Source organism: Enhydra lutris, unplaced genomic scaffold, assembly GCF_002288905.1.
Source record: "Enhydra lutris kenyoni isolate GAN:26980312 unplaced genomic scaffold, ASM228890v2 scaffoldscaffold173, whole genome shotgun sequence".
Lineage (NCBI taxonomy): Eukaryota > Metazoa > Chordata > Mammalia > Carnivora > Mustelidae > Enhydra > Enhydra lutris.
This window is the reverse complement of record NW_019154257.1, coordinates 41,316-55,960: the sequence shown is the minus strand read 5'-3', so window position 1 is coordinate 55,960 and position 14,645 is coordinate 41,316. Positions and strand designations below refer to the sequence as shown.

Sequence of the window (14,645 nt, the reverse complement as noted above, 5' to 3'; positions counted from 1 at the left end):
GGCAACTGGAGACAAAACCATTACCTATGATAATTGTATTACTCAAGGGTTTTTTGCCTTCCTTCTTGGTGCATCTGAATTTTACTTGCGGGCTGCTATGTCCTATGACCGCTATGTTGCCATCTGTAAGCCCCTGCATTACACAACCATCATGAACAGTAAGATCTGCATTCAACTTGTCTTCTTTTGCTGGCTTGCTGGATTCTTTACCATCTTTGTACCTCTCCTCTTAGGCCTAAAGCTTGACTTCTGTGCCTCCAAAATTATTGACAATTTCTACTGTGATACAACTCCCCTGCTGCAGATCTCCTGCTCAGACACACAGCTCGTTGAGACCATGGGGTTCATTTCTGCATCAATGACACTTGTGGTCACATTGCTAATGGTTATAATTTCATATGCTTTTACTGCCTTAACAATTCTAAAAATCCCTTCAAGTAAGCAGAAGAAAAAAGCTTTTTCAACATGTTCTTCTCACATGATTGTGATATCCCTCTCTTATGGCAGCTGCATCTTCATGTATGTTAAACCTTCAGTGAAACAAAGAATATCTTTTTCCAAGGGAATTGCAGTGCTCAATACTTCCGTGGCCCCACTATTGAATCCTTTCATCTATACTTTAAGGAACCAGCAAGTGAAAAAAGCTTTCATGAACATGATACACAGGGTTGTTTCTTTCTCAAGTAAATGAATGTCCTGTTGCATTTTATACAAAGGAAATGAACAAAGGAACCCCTAATAATATCAATGTATCCAGTAGTAGCTTCCAATACAGTTTCTTCTGGTTTGCTTTTATTTTTTTATTTTGTATTTTTTGCCTTCATGTCTTTGATATTCATCTTTACCTCTTCTCAAGCTCTATTTGCACAAAAAAACTTTGTTCCAAAGAATTTAATTTTCTCTCTGTCCTTCAAGAGATATTTTTTTCTCATCTCAATTCCTTTACCTGTGAATATCTGAAAGAAATGGAGCTAAGCTTTCAGTCTGTCTGTTATCTTTGAATTCTAGTCAAGAATATAAAATATTTTTCCTCATTCTTCCTAAAATAAATAAATCTTTAAAAAAATAAATAAAACTAATAAAACATTGTGCACTAGAGTATAGTCCATTGAAACTAGTTGTTTAGTTTGTGTGAGAGAATTATGAGCAATTATAAATATTTCAATTAAACCTGACAAATAATATACTAGCAATGATAAGAAATTATTGAGCACACCTGCCTCCTGAAGGGTGGAACAGCATAATAATTTCAGCAAATACCTAAGCCTGGTTTGAAAATCATAATATACACATCAATTTCAGATGATTTCATGAGTATAAATGTGTTGAAGAAATTATAAATTATTAATCACACATGTTCTTGTATCTTTTGAAAGATGAAACCAAAGATAGCATTTTGTATCTCTCTTTTGTTTAACTTTCCTATAATTTCCTATAATTATGTTTCTTCCCATACATGGTATAGATTTAGAAAAGTATCATCTCATTTACTGAATTTTTTTAAAGATTTGATTTATTTATTTGACAGACAGAGATCACAAGTAAGCAGAGAGGCAGAGAGAGAGAGAGAGAGGAGGAAGCAGGCTCCCTGCTGAGCTGCGAGCCCAATGCAGGGCTTCATCCCAGGACCCTGAGATCATGACCTGAGGCAAAGGCAGAGGCTTTAACCAACTGAGCCACCCAGGAGCCCCTCATTTACTGAATTTAATATCAAATGATAACTAGGTAGATTGATACAGTTAGCAAAAAGTATGATAATGATAAAAAATAATAAATGAATGAGTTTACCTGTGTAAAGTATAGAATAATATTTGGGATTTATAAGTTAAATTCAGAAACTGGATTAAAAATGAAATATGAAAGTATGGCATTGGAAAAACATGAATTAAAAATCTATCGTTAAGGAAAGCTTTTGGAAATGGGTTATAGTTGACACTGACATTTAGAATGTACTTTAGTCATTTATTTTTCTTTAATACCAAAGAAGTTTCTTTCTTTAAAATGTCCTGATGTTTTAAAATATTCATATCACAAGGAGTCAAATTAAAAATAATCAGGTAAATTTCATTTTGGCAAATAGGAACTATATAAGTTTCCCAAAAGACAGAATATCTCTCAAGATATGATAATAGCTAAGCTGATCTGTTACATGATTTAACTAACATTGTATGCAGGAAAAAAAAAATACTTGCTCATGATCAGATTCTGAAAAAGTGTCTTTCTTTGGTTGTCAACATTTTTTAAAAACTCACCTTGTAATAACATTACGGTTTAGTAAGTTTAGCCCAATTATTTTTTATTTGCATTTTTTATTTCAATTCTAGTTATTTATCATATATTGCAAAATCAGTTTCAGGATAGAATTTAGTGATCCATCACTTAAATGTAATACCCAGTGCTCATTACAACGAGTGCCTTCCTTAATACCCATCACCCATTTGGCCTACCAACCTCCCTCAGTTTAACCATTTTTATTGTGAAGTTTTGGTGAGATTCATAGAAGGTAAATAACAATCAGTGGAGATGTAGTTTATCTGGATTAGACAAACAAATGAGACTTTTCTGTAAATTGTTGTTTTCTTCTTTATATTTCTAAGGTATAGTGTTGAACATGATGAAAAATATCACTCTGCCAAATCCCTACCTAAATATTTTAATGTATTCCCTCTGCCAAAATTTCTCCTTCTTGAAAATCTCATTTACACTGATTTCTGTCCCTAAATTGTTGATAACTCCCATGACAGAAGACTAAACATTTCCCTAGAGTATTGGTACAACTCAATTATTTTTTATTCTTCTTTTTGGGAGCTTCAGAATTTTGTGTTCATATGTCCTATGACTACTCTGCTGCGGTCTACAACCCACTGAGTCACTTGATCATTATGCTCAGCAAAATGTGCTACCAACTTGTATCAAGTTTTACTCAATTCATGGGAACTAGATTCATCTCTTAACATACTTTGAGGCACAGATCGACGTTCACTTGATGGTATTTGAATATCTAATTTTTTTAGCACTAAGTGCTAAACACTGTGCTACATCCACTGAATCACTAAAGAAAAACTCTCTAAGACAGAAAACAGAAAACTATAGCAAAAACCAATGAAAAGAGAAGTCAAATCTTTAGGACATAAATATAATTGATATCTCTAGTTAGATCCATCAGGGAAAAATAGAAGGCACAAATTACTGATGTTAGCACTATAATATGACTTCACTACAGATCCTGTGGATATTAAAATTATAATGACATAATATGAACCAATTTTTGGCAAAAATAAATATTTTATATGAAATGGATAAAATCCTTATAAAACATAAACTTCCAAAGCAGTCAGAAGGAATTTATAAATGGAAAACTCTATAATAGTTAAAGTAAATGATTCATATTATAAATGGAGAACTCTATAATAGTTAAAGTAAATGATTCATAGTTAGAAATGTCCCCTCCATACACACACACACACACACACACACACACACACACACACACACATCTAGGTTTAGATGGCTTCACTTATGAATTATACCAAAAAATTCTAAAAATGCCAACTATACACACATTCTCCAAAAAACTGGAGGGCAGAATACTCAATTCACCCTAAGCCATCATTATCATGACACAAAAACACAGGCAAGGCATTAAAAGAAAAAAATAAATTCAGAAAATTACTTATGAGTACAGATAAAGAAATTCTAAGAATCATATATAAAAATTCAATCCAATAGCATATAACAATGGTAGTATACCATGACCAAGTGGAATTTATTTGTAAAATGCACTGTCCATTTAACATTAGAAAATATATTGATATAACCCTTAACATGCATACACAAATGTATCCAACAGTATGAGAAAAAAATAATAGCATTGAAAAGAGAAATAGATGAATCCTTATCATATTAGAAACTTCAGCAACTCTATCCAAAATGGGCAGAAGTCGCAGCCATATAATTGGTAAGGACATAGTTGAACTCAACATCCAGAATCAACTGTATATAATTGACATCTGTAGACTATTTCAACCAACAACAGCTATATACCTTTTCTTCCCAAGCCCACCAAGACAGATCACATTCTGGGCCATAAAACACACTTTAAAAATTTTGAGGATTAGAATTGATACTGTATTGGGTCTCAAACCACATAGTATTAAAGTAAAATCAGTGAAAAGGATGAATGAGAAAATTTAAATTATGTGTAGATTAAATAACCCTTCTAAAAACACATGGGTCCAAAAAGAAATCTCAAGAGACATTTAAAACTTCTTTATTTATTATTTATTTATTTAGTTTTTTTTATTATGTTCAATTAGCCAACATATAGTACATCATTAGTTTTTGACATAGTGTTCAGTGATTCATTAGCTATGGAATAGCATGGAAGACCATTAAAAAAAGGGAGGGAAAACTGAATGGGAAGAAATTTAAACATTTTTTAATAAGTGAAAATGAAACAACATTTATTAAAGTTTGTGGAATGCAGTGAAAGCAATGCTTAGAGGGAAATTTATAGCATCAAATGTATCTACTACAAAACAAGAAAAATCTATAATCAGTTACCTGTTTCCACTGTAGGATATGGCAATTAAAAGGATAAAAATAAGGGAACCCTGTGAACAATTCTAATATTTGGTAACCTAAATGAAAGTGACCATTCTTTGAAAGAAACAATTTGCCAAAACTCACATAAGAATAATCCAAAAAAGGCTTATATCTATTAAAAATTCACTTAATAATTAATTACCTTCTAAAACAGCATCAAGAATTCCATGTTCATAGTTTCTTTTTTTTTTTAAGATTTTATTTATTTATTTGACAGACAGAGATCACAAGTAGGCAGAGAGGCAGGCAGAGAGAGAGGGGGAGAAGCAGGCTCCCTGCCCAGCAGAGTGCCCAATGTGGGGCTCGATCCCAGGACCCTGAGATCATGACCTGAGCCGAAGGCAGAGGCTTTAACCCACTGAGCCACCCAGGCGCCCCATGTTCATAGTTTCTTAGAATACTATTAAGATACCACCAAAACAATTTATAGATTTAGTTCAATCTCCATCAAATCCTAATAGTATTACTTTTTTTTTCAAAAATGGAAAACAACCACAAAAAAAATGGAACAGTTGATTCTCAGATTCAAATAGAACTGCAAGGACACCTGAATATCCAAACCCATCCTGAAAAAGAAGAAAAAAGTGAGAAGACTGAAATATCCCAGTATCAAAGCACACTACAAATCCACAGTACTCAAAAGAATTGTGATATTGGCAAAAGGACAGATAGAAACATGGAATAAAATGAAGAGTCCAGAAATAAGCTTATACATCTATCACCAATTTTCCTCTAGGGTACCAAGATCAGTCAGTGGAGAAAGAATAGCCTTTTCAACAAACAGTGCTGGCATAACTAGATAATCACATGTAAAAGAATAAAATTAGACTATACAAAAATCACTTCAAATACAGTATATCTGTGTACTTAGATGTAAAAGCAGACAATCCAGGTCATTTATAAAGGTTGGATATATGACCTTGGATTTGGATTTGGCAATGGATTTTTAGATATGGTATGAGCAACAAAGGATTAATTTGGACTGCATCAAAATTTAATCCTTTTGTTCATCTAAGGACATTGTCAAGAAGTGAAAATAAAATATACAGAAAGAGAGAAAATATTTTCAAATTGTGTATCTTAAAAAGCTCTAGTATCCAGAATATATGAAAAAGTATTACAAATCAGCAACAGCTTCATAAAAAAAAATAACCCAATTAAAAATGTGCAAGGATTTGGGGGTTTCTGGGTGGCTCAGTAGTTGAAGTGTCCGACTCTTGGTTTCAGATCAGGTCATGCTCTCATGGGTCCTGAGATCAGCCCTATGTCAGGCTCCACACTCAGCGGGGAATCTGCTTGAAGATTCCTTCCCTTTGACCCTTTCCCAACTCACACATCTGTGTGTGCAAGTGCACACACGCTCTCTCTCTCAAATAAATTAATGAGTCTTTTAAAAATGTGCAAGGAGGGGCACCTGGGTGGCTCAGTGGGTTGAGCCTCTGCCTTCGGCGCAGGTCATGGTCTCAGGGTCCTGGGATTGAGCCCCACATCAGGCTCTCTGCTCAGCAGGGAGTCTGCTTCCCCCTCTCTCTCTGCCTGCCTCTTTGCCTACTTCTGCTCTCTGTGTGTCAAATAAATAAATAAAATATTCTTTTAAAAAAATGTGCAAGGATTTGAATACAAATTTCTCGAAATGTCCAAGAAGCACATGCAATGATGCTCAATATTATTAGTCATGGAAATGAAAATCAATACCAAGATACAACACTTCAAACCCATTAGGATGACTCTAATTTTTTAAATGTGGATGTGTAGTAATTGGAATGCTTTTATATTGTTAGTGGGAATGTAAAATTGTGTAGTCACTATGGAAAAGTTTGGCACTGTATGTGGGCTAGAGATGTTTCAGTCAAGTTTGTGTTATGTTAAAAGGCAGAGTCCACTGAAATCTGACTTACAGAATAGCAAAGGCCATCATAAATAGTAATAGAGAAATATAGACTTTTTATAAGATTTTATTTATTCATTCATTCATTCATTCATTCATTTAACAGAGAGAACAAGAGAGCACAAGCAAGGGGAGAAGTCAAGGGAGAGAGAGAGACTGAGCAGTCCCAAATATGGGACTCAATCCCAGGACCCTGGGATCATGACTTAAGCCTAAGGTAGCTATTTAACCATCTGAGCCACCAGGCACCCCAAATATAGGCTTCTTTAGTTTCTTTCTTTGTTTTTATTTTTATATGGCTCTATTAATGCAATGTGTTATCCTTTTATGAAGCTTGGATGAAAAGAAAAATATTCAGAGAGTTTGATAGAGTTAGTGAATTTTTGAATGAAAATTTTATGAGTGAAGTTTCAGAGGATGTTACTGCTGACTAACAGAATATTAAAGGAGGTTGGGTGTCCACAGCAATGTGTTTATGAGGATATTAAGAGAGTAGGTATCTCTGTAAACTTTCCTCTTTAATTCCCATTTTTTCCCCTCTTCTCCTCCCATTTATCCCCCTTCTTCATAGAAATCAGCTGTGAGAAATCACACAGCAGTGACCCCTTTTATTCTTCTTGGACTGACCAATGATCTGCAATTACAGGTGGTCATTTTTCTCCTCTTTATTTTTGTCTTTACCTACTTGCTGAGTGTCACTGGGAATCCATCCATAATCACCCTCCCCCATGAACTCTGATCCAAAAACACCCATATATTTTTTCTCCAAAATTTCTCATTTTTAGAAATCTCATTCACAACTAACTGCATCCCCAAATTTCTTGTCAGTATGGCAACAGGTGATAAGGAAGTAGGAAAGCTAAAGGGACTCCATTTCAGAAAGACTCCATCTCTGCTGTTTTCTGCTAAGCCCCATTTACTCATGTTCCATACATAGCCTCTGAACAAGCCAAAGAAGCTACGTTCCCACCTCAAGGGAGAAGAAAATTCAACATTCTCTGGGTTTTGTCCTAGCCCCCAAACACCTGGTAACATCCAAGAAGAGCCAGATTCCAGACACATTCCAGGACATTAGCTTCAAACAAATTTTGCTGACACCAGCATCAATACCCTTACCTTTAGTAATATAGAGAATAATCCCTGTTGTTCACCTGATACTCACTTTTCCCTGGATTCCTGGAGAAATACGCACCCTAGACCATTTTCTATTATAAACCCCTAGCCCCAAAAAACAACAGAAAGACTCATTCTCCTTTCCTTTCCAAGTCTCCCAGACACTCTACTGTTCTGTCACTTACATTAATCAATAAACTCTGTTTCTGCTTTCTCTGGCTCACATTTGAATTCTATCCTGTGGGAAGTCAAGGACCTCTTGGCTGGTCCTGTGGGACCCTCTCCTGTCCTCGGACCCAGTCTGAATGCATCAATAAGGCCATTTCTTACAACAGTTGTACAGCACAGTTGTTTTACACTGGCGTGGATGCAGACAAACTTTTTCTTCTGGTTCCTTAAACCAATGTTTGTCTTTGGACTAGTACTTCACGGACTCTGAGCAGACTTCTTTAAAGATCTCTGTAGTTATACTTAAGCTATTTGAATAATGAGACCTTTATTGGTGAATAAAAGTGTTCAAATAAGTTTACTCTTTTAATGATCTAAACAATAATCTTTTTTTCAGAGGGATTGAAATTCTTAATTATGAAGCTTTCAGAAGAAATGGAAAATAGAATTATAACAGTAGAGCATTAGAAAAAAGTATCTTTAATAGTCTCAGAAGATTCTCAGAATCATTGAATGAAAGTAAAAGTAATCATACTTTCAGTAATAAATTTCAGAAATAGCTTGCAAATTTGTAAGTCAAATGAGAATTCCCTGTTGCCCATGAATTGCTATAAAAAGGCCAAATACAAAATTTTTTGGTAGGTCAGATTCTAAAAAAAAAATAACCAACAATTGCAGTCAGATGCATTTATATAGGGTTTATAAACAGATGAAAGTATGAACCTAATTACCCTGAAGAAAAGGAGTGAGAGAGATGAAAGATGTGCTTCTATCACTTCCCTAAACCAAAAGTAAGGGTGGAATACCTACACAAAGGAAATGTATCTTTCCTAGATGGAAGTTTGCTGGATCTTTGAATATGGAGATGTACACTATTGTTGCCAAAGGAATAGAGTCTGTGCATTTTTTCTTCAGGTCAGAATTAACATAATTTTGCCAAGTAGAAAACAAGCTGGAATTGAGAGAAAGATTTTGGCAAACAAACCTTATATCAGGTAATGATTTGACACTACATTGCTATGAAAAACACTGAATTTATTTCACAAAAATTTTAGAAAATAGACGGGTAACATAGGATATGCCGGTTGTATTCCAGGCATAGGAATGAAAGGGCAGGACTTTTAACTGTAAATTACGTTTAAAAGGCTACCAAGGTGATTCTTCACAAAACATTTCAACATTACTTAAATACCAGGTGTAAGTCCAAAATACTTGTTACCTCTACCTGTATAATACCATATTAAGTACTAGTTGAACCACATGCTTGAATTGTTCAAAATAAACAATATCTTTTACTGGGTGCTAAACAGGCACCTAGGTGGCTTTGTCAGTTAAGCATCCATCTTGGTTTTGGCTCAGATCATGATCTCAGGGTCCTGATATCAAGGTCCACATCAGCTCTGGGCTCAGCGGGGAGTCTACTTCCCTTTCTCTCTGCCTCTCCCCCTGCTCTTGTACACACACACTTTCTCTCTAAAATCAATGAAATAAAATCTTTTAAAACATTATCCTACTTTATATATGGAAATTCTGAGACACAAAAATTTTACGTATTCTGTGAAGTATTCGACATTGTAGTTGTAAGGAAACTTTACTGAAACCAGGCTGAATATCTCAAAAATCTTGTTTTAAACATTAGATATACTAATTCCTCAAATGCATGTGGTTATTTAATACCTCTGTGTTATTTGCATATATTTAGACTTAAGTCTCCCTTCCTTATGTCTATTTTTAGTCTCACTATTACTTTTTCCTAAATGCCTCCCAGAACTCCAGAATAACTTAGAAACTATACAGAATGCCCCATAATATTTTACTATCCTTTTATTACAACACTAATTATACACTATATACTAATATTAGAGTTATGTGTTTGTCTCCTTTAAGTAAGACAAACTTCTTAAATTTAAGGATGGAGCACTTCGCAATGTCTGATATAAGGGGGATACATAACAGATGTTTAATTAACAATTTAAGTATAGCAAATTATACTTATAAAAGGCGTATATTTTAAAAGTTGTGGTTTCTAGAAGCTAATATACAATAAAGAAATGTTATTTAAAGCTTGTGGTACAGATTTGAGAGGTGTTTTCATTAGGAATAATAAAATGTAACGGTGGAACTTAGCTGCAAGATTCTCCAAGACAATGTCCATAGCAGATAAGTAATGAGGCAGAAAAACACAATCAGAAGAAATGCATGAGGGTGCCTAGGAGTTCAGTCAGTTGAGCAGCTGCTTTTGCCTCAGGTCATGATTCCGGGTCCTGGGATCAAGCCCTTCATCAGGCTCCCTGGAAGCCCGCTTCTCCCTCTCCCTTCAGCCTCCACTCTGCTTATACTATCTCTGTCTCAAATAAATAAACAAAATCTTTAAAAAAATAAATGAATGAATTTTTTTTTTGTTTTTATAGCAAGGCTGTGATTTGTGACATTCATTACAATTGCTTTTTTGAAAAACACATCTTTTGTAACATATCCCAGAAGATTTCTTTCTGCTGGTTCCTTAGGGTATAAATGAAGGGGTTTAGTAAAGGGGCAACTGAGGTATACAGCAAAGCTACGCCTTTGGATACAGTAACCCTTTCTTTGGCAGATGGTTTAATATACATAAAGATGCAGCTCCCATAAGTCATGGAGACAACAATCATATGGGAAGTACAAGTGGAAAAAGCTTTGGTCCTTTGCTGTGCCGAAGGGAATTTCATAATGGTCTTCATGATGCAAGTGTAAGAGAGAATCACTAATACCAATGTGACCACAATGGTCACCACAGCAAAGATAAAAGACATCAATTCTAGGACACGTGTATCTGTGCAGGATATCTGCAGGATAGGAGAAGTTTCACACATAAAGTGATCAATTATTTTGGAAGCACAGAAATTGAGTTTGAGTCCCATAAGCATTGGAGGAAAGATGATTAGGAATCCGGTTAGCCAAGAGGAAAGTACAAGCCAATAGCACACTCTGTTGTTCATAATGATTGGGTAATGCAAGGGTTTACAGATGGCAACGTAGCGGTCATAGGACATAGCAGCCAGAAAGTAAAACTCTGTAACTCCCAGTAAAAGAATAAAAACCAATTGAGCTGCACAATTATTATATGAGATGGTTTTTTCTCTAGTTATAATGGTTATCAAGTATCTGGGAATACATACTGTTGTGAATATGATTTCTAAAAATGAGAAATTACGGAGAAAGAAATACATTGCTGTCTTGAGGCAAGGATCTAGCAGGGTGAGGAGGATAATGATTAAGTTCCCCATCAGGCTCAATGTGTAATTAAGAAAGAGAAATATGAAAATCACAATTTGCAATTGTGGGTCATCTGTCAGTCCCAGGAGAATGAACTCTATTTCCATTGATTGGTTTTTCATTTCTCTTAATATGAACCTTAACAAATATACATAAGAAAAAAGGACAAAAAAATTAAACATACACATGAATGTAATATATTGTAGTGTAATATAAATTTTCATATATATATACACACATTAACCTATGTAGAAATATATATAAACCTAAATACATATAAATATGTATAATGTATGTATAAATATGTATAAATATGTATATGTATGTATATGTATAAATATGTAAAATATGTATAAATGTGTATAAATAAATACATATAAATGTATATAAATTAATTTAATTATATAGAAATTAACCTAAATATATACAAACTAAATAAATATATATATATACTAATTACACATCTTAACTAAACAACTTAACCTAAATATTTATATACTTACCTAATGCAAGAAAAAGGTATATATTCTCAAATTTATCTATTTGGAAAGCATTTCTCCAGTCTGAAATTTGTGATGACACGTAATTACACGCCATGACAATACTAAATTGTTTTTCATCCATTAGTTCTCCTTATTATACTATTTCTCACAATTTTTTCTCTGGAAATTGAATATTTTCTTTGGCTAATATGCATTTTTTAACCCATTCCTCCCTAATGGCCTCAACTCTGCATGAATAATTTAAACAAAAGAATATGAGTTATTTTAAATGTATTTTTCTATCTTTTTTATTCCACCTGTGCAAATACACTATGTTGTTCTGTGTTTTATAACGTGTACCAGGGTGATTTGCAAAATCAGGATTTAAATTTATATTACAAATCCTGTGATAGTCAATGACTAAGCAGGACTGATTTCCATTAATTCAGTAAAGTGAAATTTTTTCTGCACACAGAGCACACAATTATTACAAATTTTCTTCACTGACTTTGCTATATTCAAATGGACAGTTTTTCAATATATATAACAAATGCAACAAAGCAAAACATGACAAAAACAAATAACATATTTTAATAAAAATATTCTGTATTTTTTAAATTAACCTTTTTGAGGTTCCTGCATGTGTCTACATAATTTGGGTCACTGCTTTTTATTTTACTTTCCCCATATTCTTTGCAGAATTGTTGAATACTAATAGAAATTATTGTAGGGAAGTGAAATCTGCCACCCCAAAATGTGTCTCTTTGGCATGATCATCAATTTAAGCTGATCATTTTTGAGGAAAGGAAGACTCAGAATGTTTTTCCTTTTACCTCCTTTTTTTTCCCTTTTACGACCTTTTACCTCCTCCTCAAATGACTAAAAGAATTTAGATAATGCTCCAAATTTAGATAATGCTCCCTGCTCCAAAAGAGAACCATCACCATAAACAAGTACAATGTAATATGAAGTAGGTGTGATAGAGAGGGAGGAACTTAGCAAAGTCTGTTAAAATTCTTCTGTATATCCCATTGTTTCCATGTGGCCCAGCAAACATCTGTTCCTCAAACACTGACTCTTTTTTGTTTTCCTTTGAATTGTCTTCCCTTTGAAGTCCCAGACCTCCACATACTTCTTTGACCAGAATGGCATATAAGACTCAATTGCCTGACTGCCTATTATTCCCATATTCTCATGGAGCCACCCATATATTTGCAATTAATTTCATTTTCTCCTATTAATCTGTCTCATGTCACTTTAATTCTTAAACCAGCCAAAAGAATCTTGAATATTAGGGTAATATTTTCCCTCCCTAACATTATATTAACCCGTTCTTTTTAAGTATAAGAATTCTACTTATTTCCATGACATACTATTCTCTTTTATGTGAAACATGCTAGTCTGTCTCATTATATGCATTACCTGCAGACTTATAAAGGAAATGGTTTGCTAAAGCACTCTGTTATTTTTATTCTTTTGCATTTGTCTTATTAATATTGCTGCATATATATTAGTTTTTCTTATTTGGGGAAAGATAAAACTGTTCCATGCTCAATGTGCTTTTCTGAAACAGGTTTTAGGGAATAGCTTTAGTATTTTTAATGGCAATTGAAGCCTTGCAATCTTCAACTACTGTGTGGCCACAAAGTTTTATATAAAAATATACGTTTATATCCTTGTTATAACTCCCATCTTGCTCTATTCTTATTTGAAAAGCTATGGTCCAGGAGTTAGCATACAGTTTCTGTTACCACGTGGATCTAACAGACTGTTCTAGAACTATGGTATTTCAGATTTTAGAAAAGAGATGCTCAGCATTTTTTCACATTATTTTACTCAGGATAATAATTCATGAAGAGAATCAGAGAAAATGAAAGTTAGATGTAACTACATGTGAATAAAATAGATTACAACATCTGTTAATATACAACCATTTAAAAAAAACCTGTAAACCTTAAAAATGTAGTAGTCAAATTCAACTCCCCGAATGGGACTTGTGCACTTAACTTAATTTCTGAGTTTGAAGTCAAGTTAAAATTATAGTCCCCTTATCTTCTGGGATCTACTGTATCTAATGTCCCCTTATATGCACATGCCAGAGATTTATGTTAACATAATTAATCATGATTTTACTCTCTTATCATCATATTTTATTTTATAAGCTGGATATTTCCTATCAATGATTTTTGTGGGAGGGACCATGTATATATGGTCCTTCCGTAAAGAATTTCCACATCCTTCAAATTTATACTCACTTTGAAGTTCAGAACTCAAGTATTAATAATTTTAATGGACATCCATCTTCTTTTCCAGATAACTTGCATTTTGTGAAAGATGGTTGTTATAATTGTTATCATTCAAAGCCTCAAATTAGTAGTTATACATTAAAGTAAAATAAAGTGAGACAACTAAAAACTTGGGGCATCATCTGATGAAATTTAAACAACTATTCTGAGACTCCATATTGCTTTCTTTCCACTTATGAAATGCTGCAGCTTTATCATTTGCTATTTACTACAAACTCAAGGGTTCTACTGAAATAAAGCAAAGAGGGAAAAAAAATCATCTACAGGATCAAAGTTCCAAAAATACTAATTTCTGTCAATAAAAAACACCATTGTAATCTACCTTAAACAAAAGCTGAAGTGAAAGTATCCCAGGGGAGTATCATTAATAATTTAGAATAATGGATGAAATATTTAACAGGATCATCAGCAGTTCACCATCCTGGGGCAACACAGAAAAATCCCAAGCTGGTTTATACAAGCCCCAGACACGGCCTTGCTTCCAATTAGCAACAGAAGTAATTTTAGGCTTTATTGTAAACCATTTTACACTCTGGCACCTGGTAGTATATTTATTTACAAGTAACAAGCATAACATCTTATCATATTAATAGGTTGAGATTTCAATTGGATGTTTGATGAAATTATTTTGAACCTTCAAGTGAACTGATTTTTAGCTATTAAATACACTTTATGATAATGCCCAAACCTGGAGATGATCCAATTTCCACCATCTGGTAAGTAGTTTAAAAAATTATGGCATGTACATACAAATGCAATAAATTAGTCAGATAAAAAAAAACACGATTGAGTCTTCGAAATATTACACTAAGTGAAAGAAGCCATATACAA

The 14,645-nt window shown here is 33.7% G+C and overlaps 2 protein-coding genes across 2 annotated transcripts in view; one reads left to right on the top strand and one right to left on the bottom strand.

Moving 5' to 3' along the window:
* Positions 1 to 691, top strand: part of LOC111140122 (olfactory receptor 6C3-like) — a 5,026-nt gene extending 4,335 nt beyond the window's left edge. The window contains exon 2 of the mRNA XM_022492494.1: positions 1 to 691. This exon is cut by the window's left edge and continues 3 nt beyond it. Within this exon, the coding sequence (XP_022348202.1) occupies positions 98 to 691 (594 nt within the window). The 5' untranslated portion in view covers positions 1 to 97.
* Positions 692 to 9,279: 8,588 nt separating this feature from the next.
* LOC111140111 (olfactory receptor 6C6) lies at positions 9,280 to 11,148 on the bottom strand. Its single transcript, XM_022492486.1, has 2 exons — positions 10,235 to 11,148; positions 9,280 to 9,304 (listed from the first exon to the last, which is right to left on the bottom strand). Exons 1-2 carry the CDS (start codon positions 11,146 to 11,148, stop codon positions 9,280 to 9,282), a joined length of 939 nt encoding a protein of 312 aa, XP_022348194.1.
* Positions 11,149 to 14,645: the final 3,497 nt, after the last annotated feature.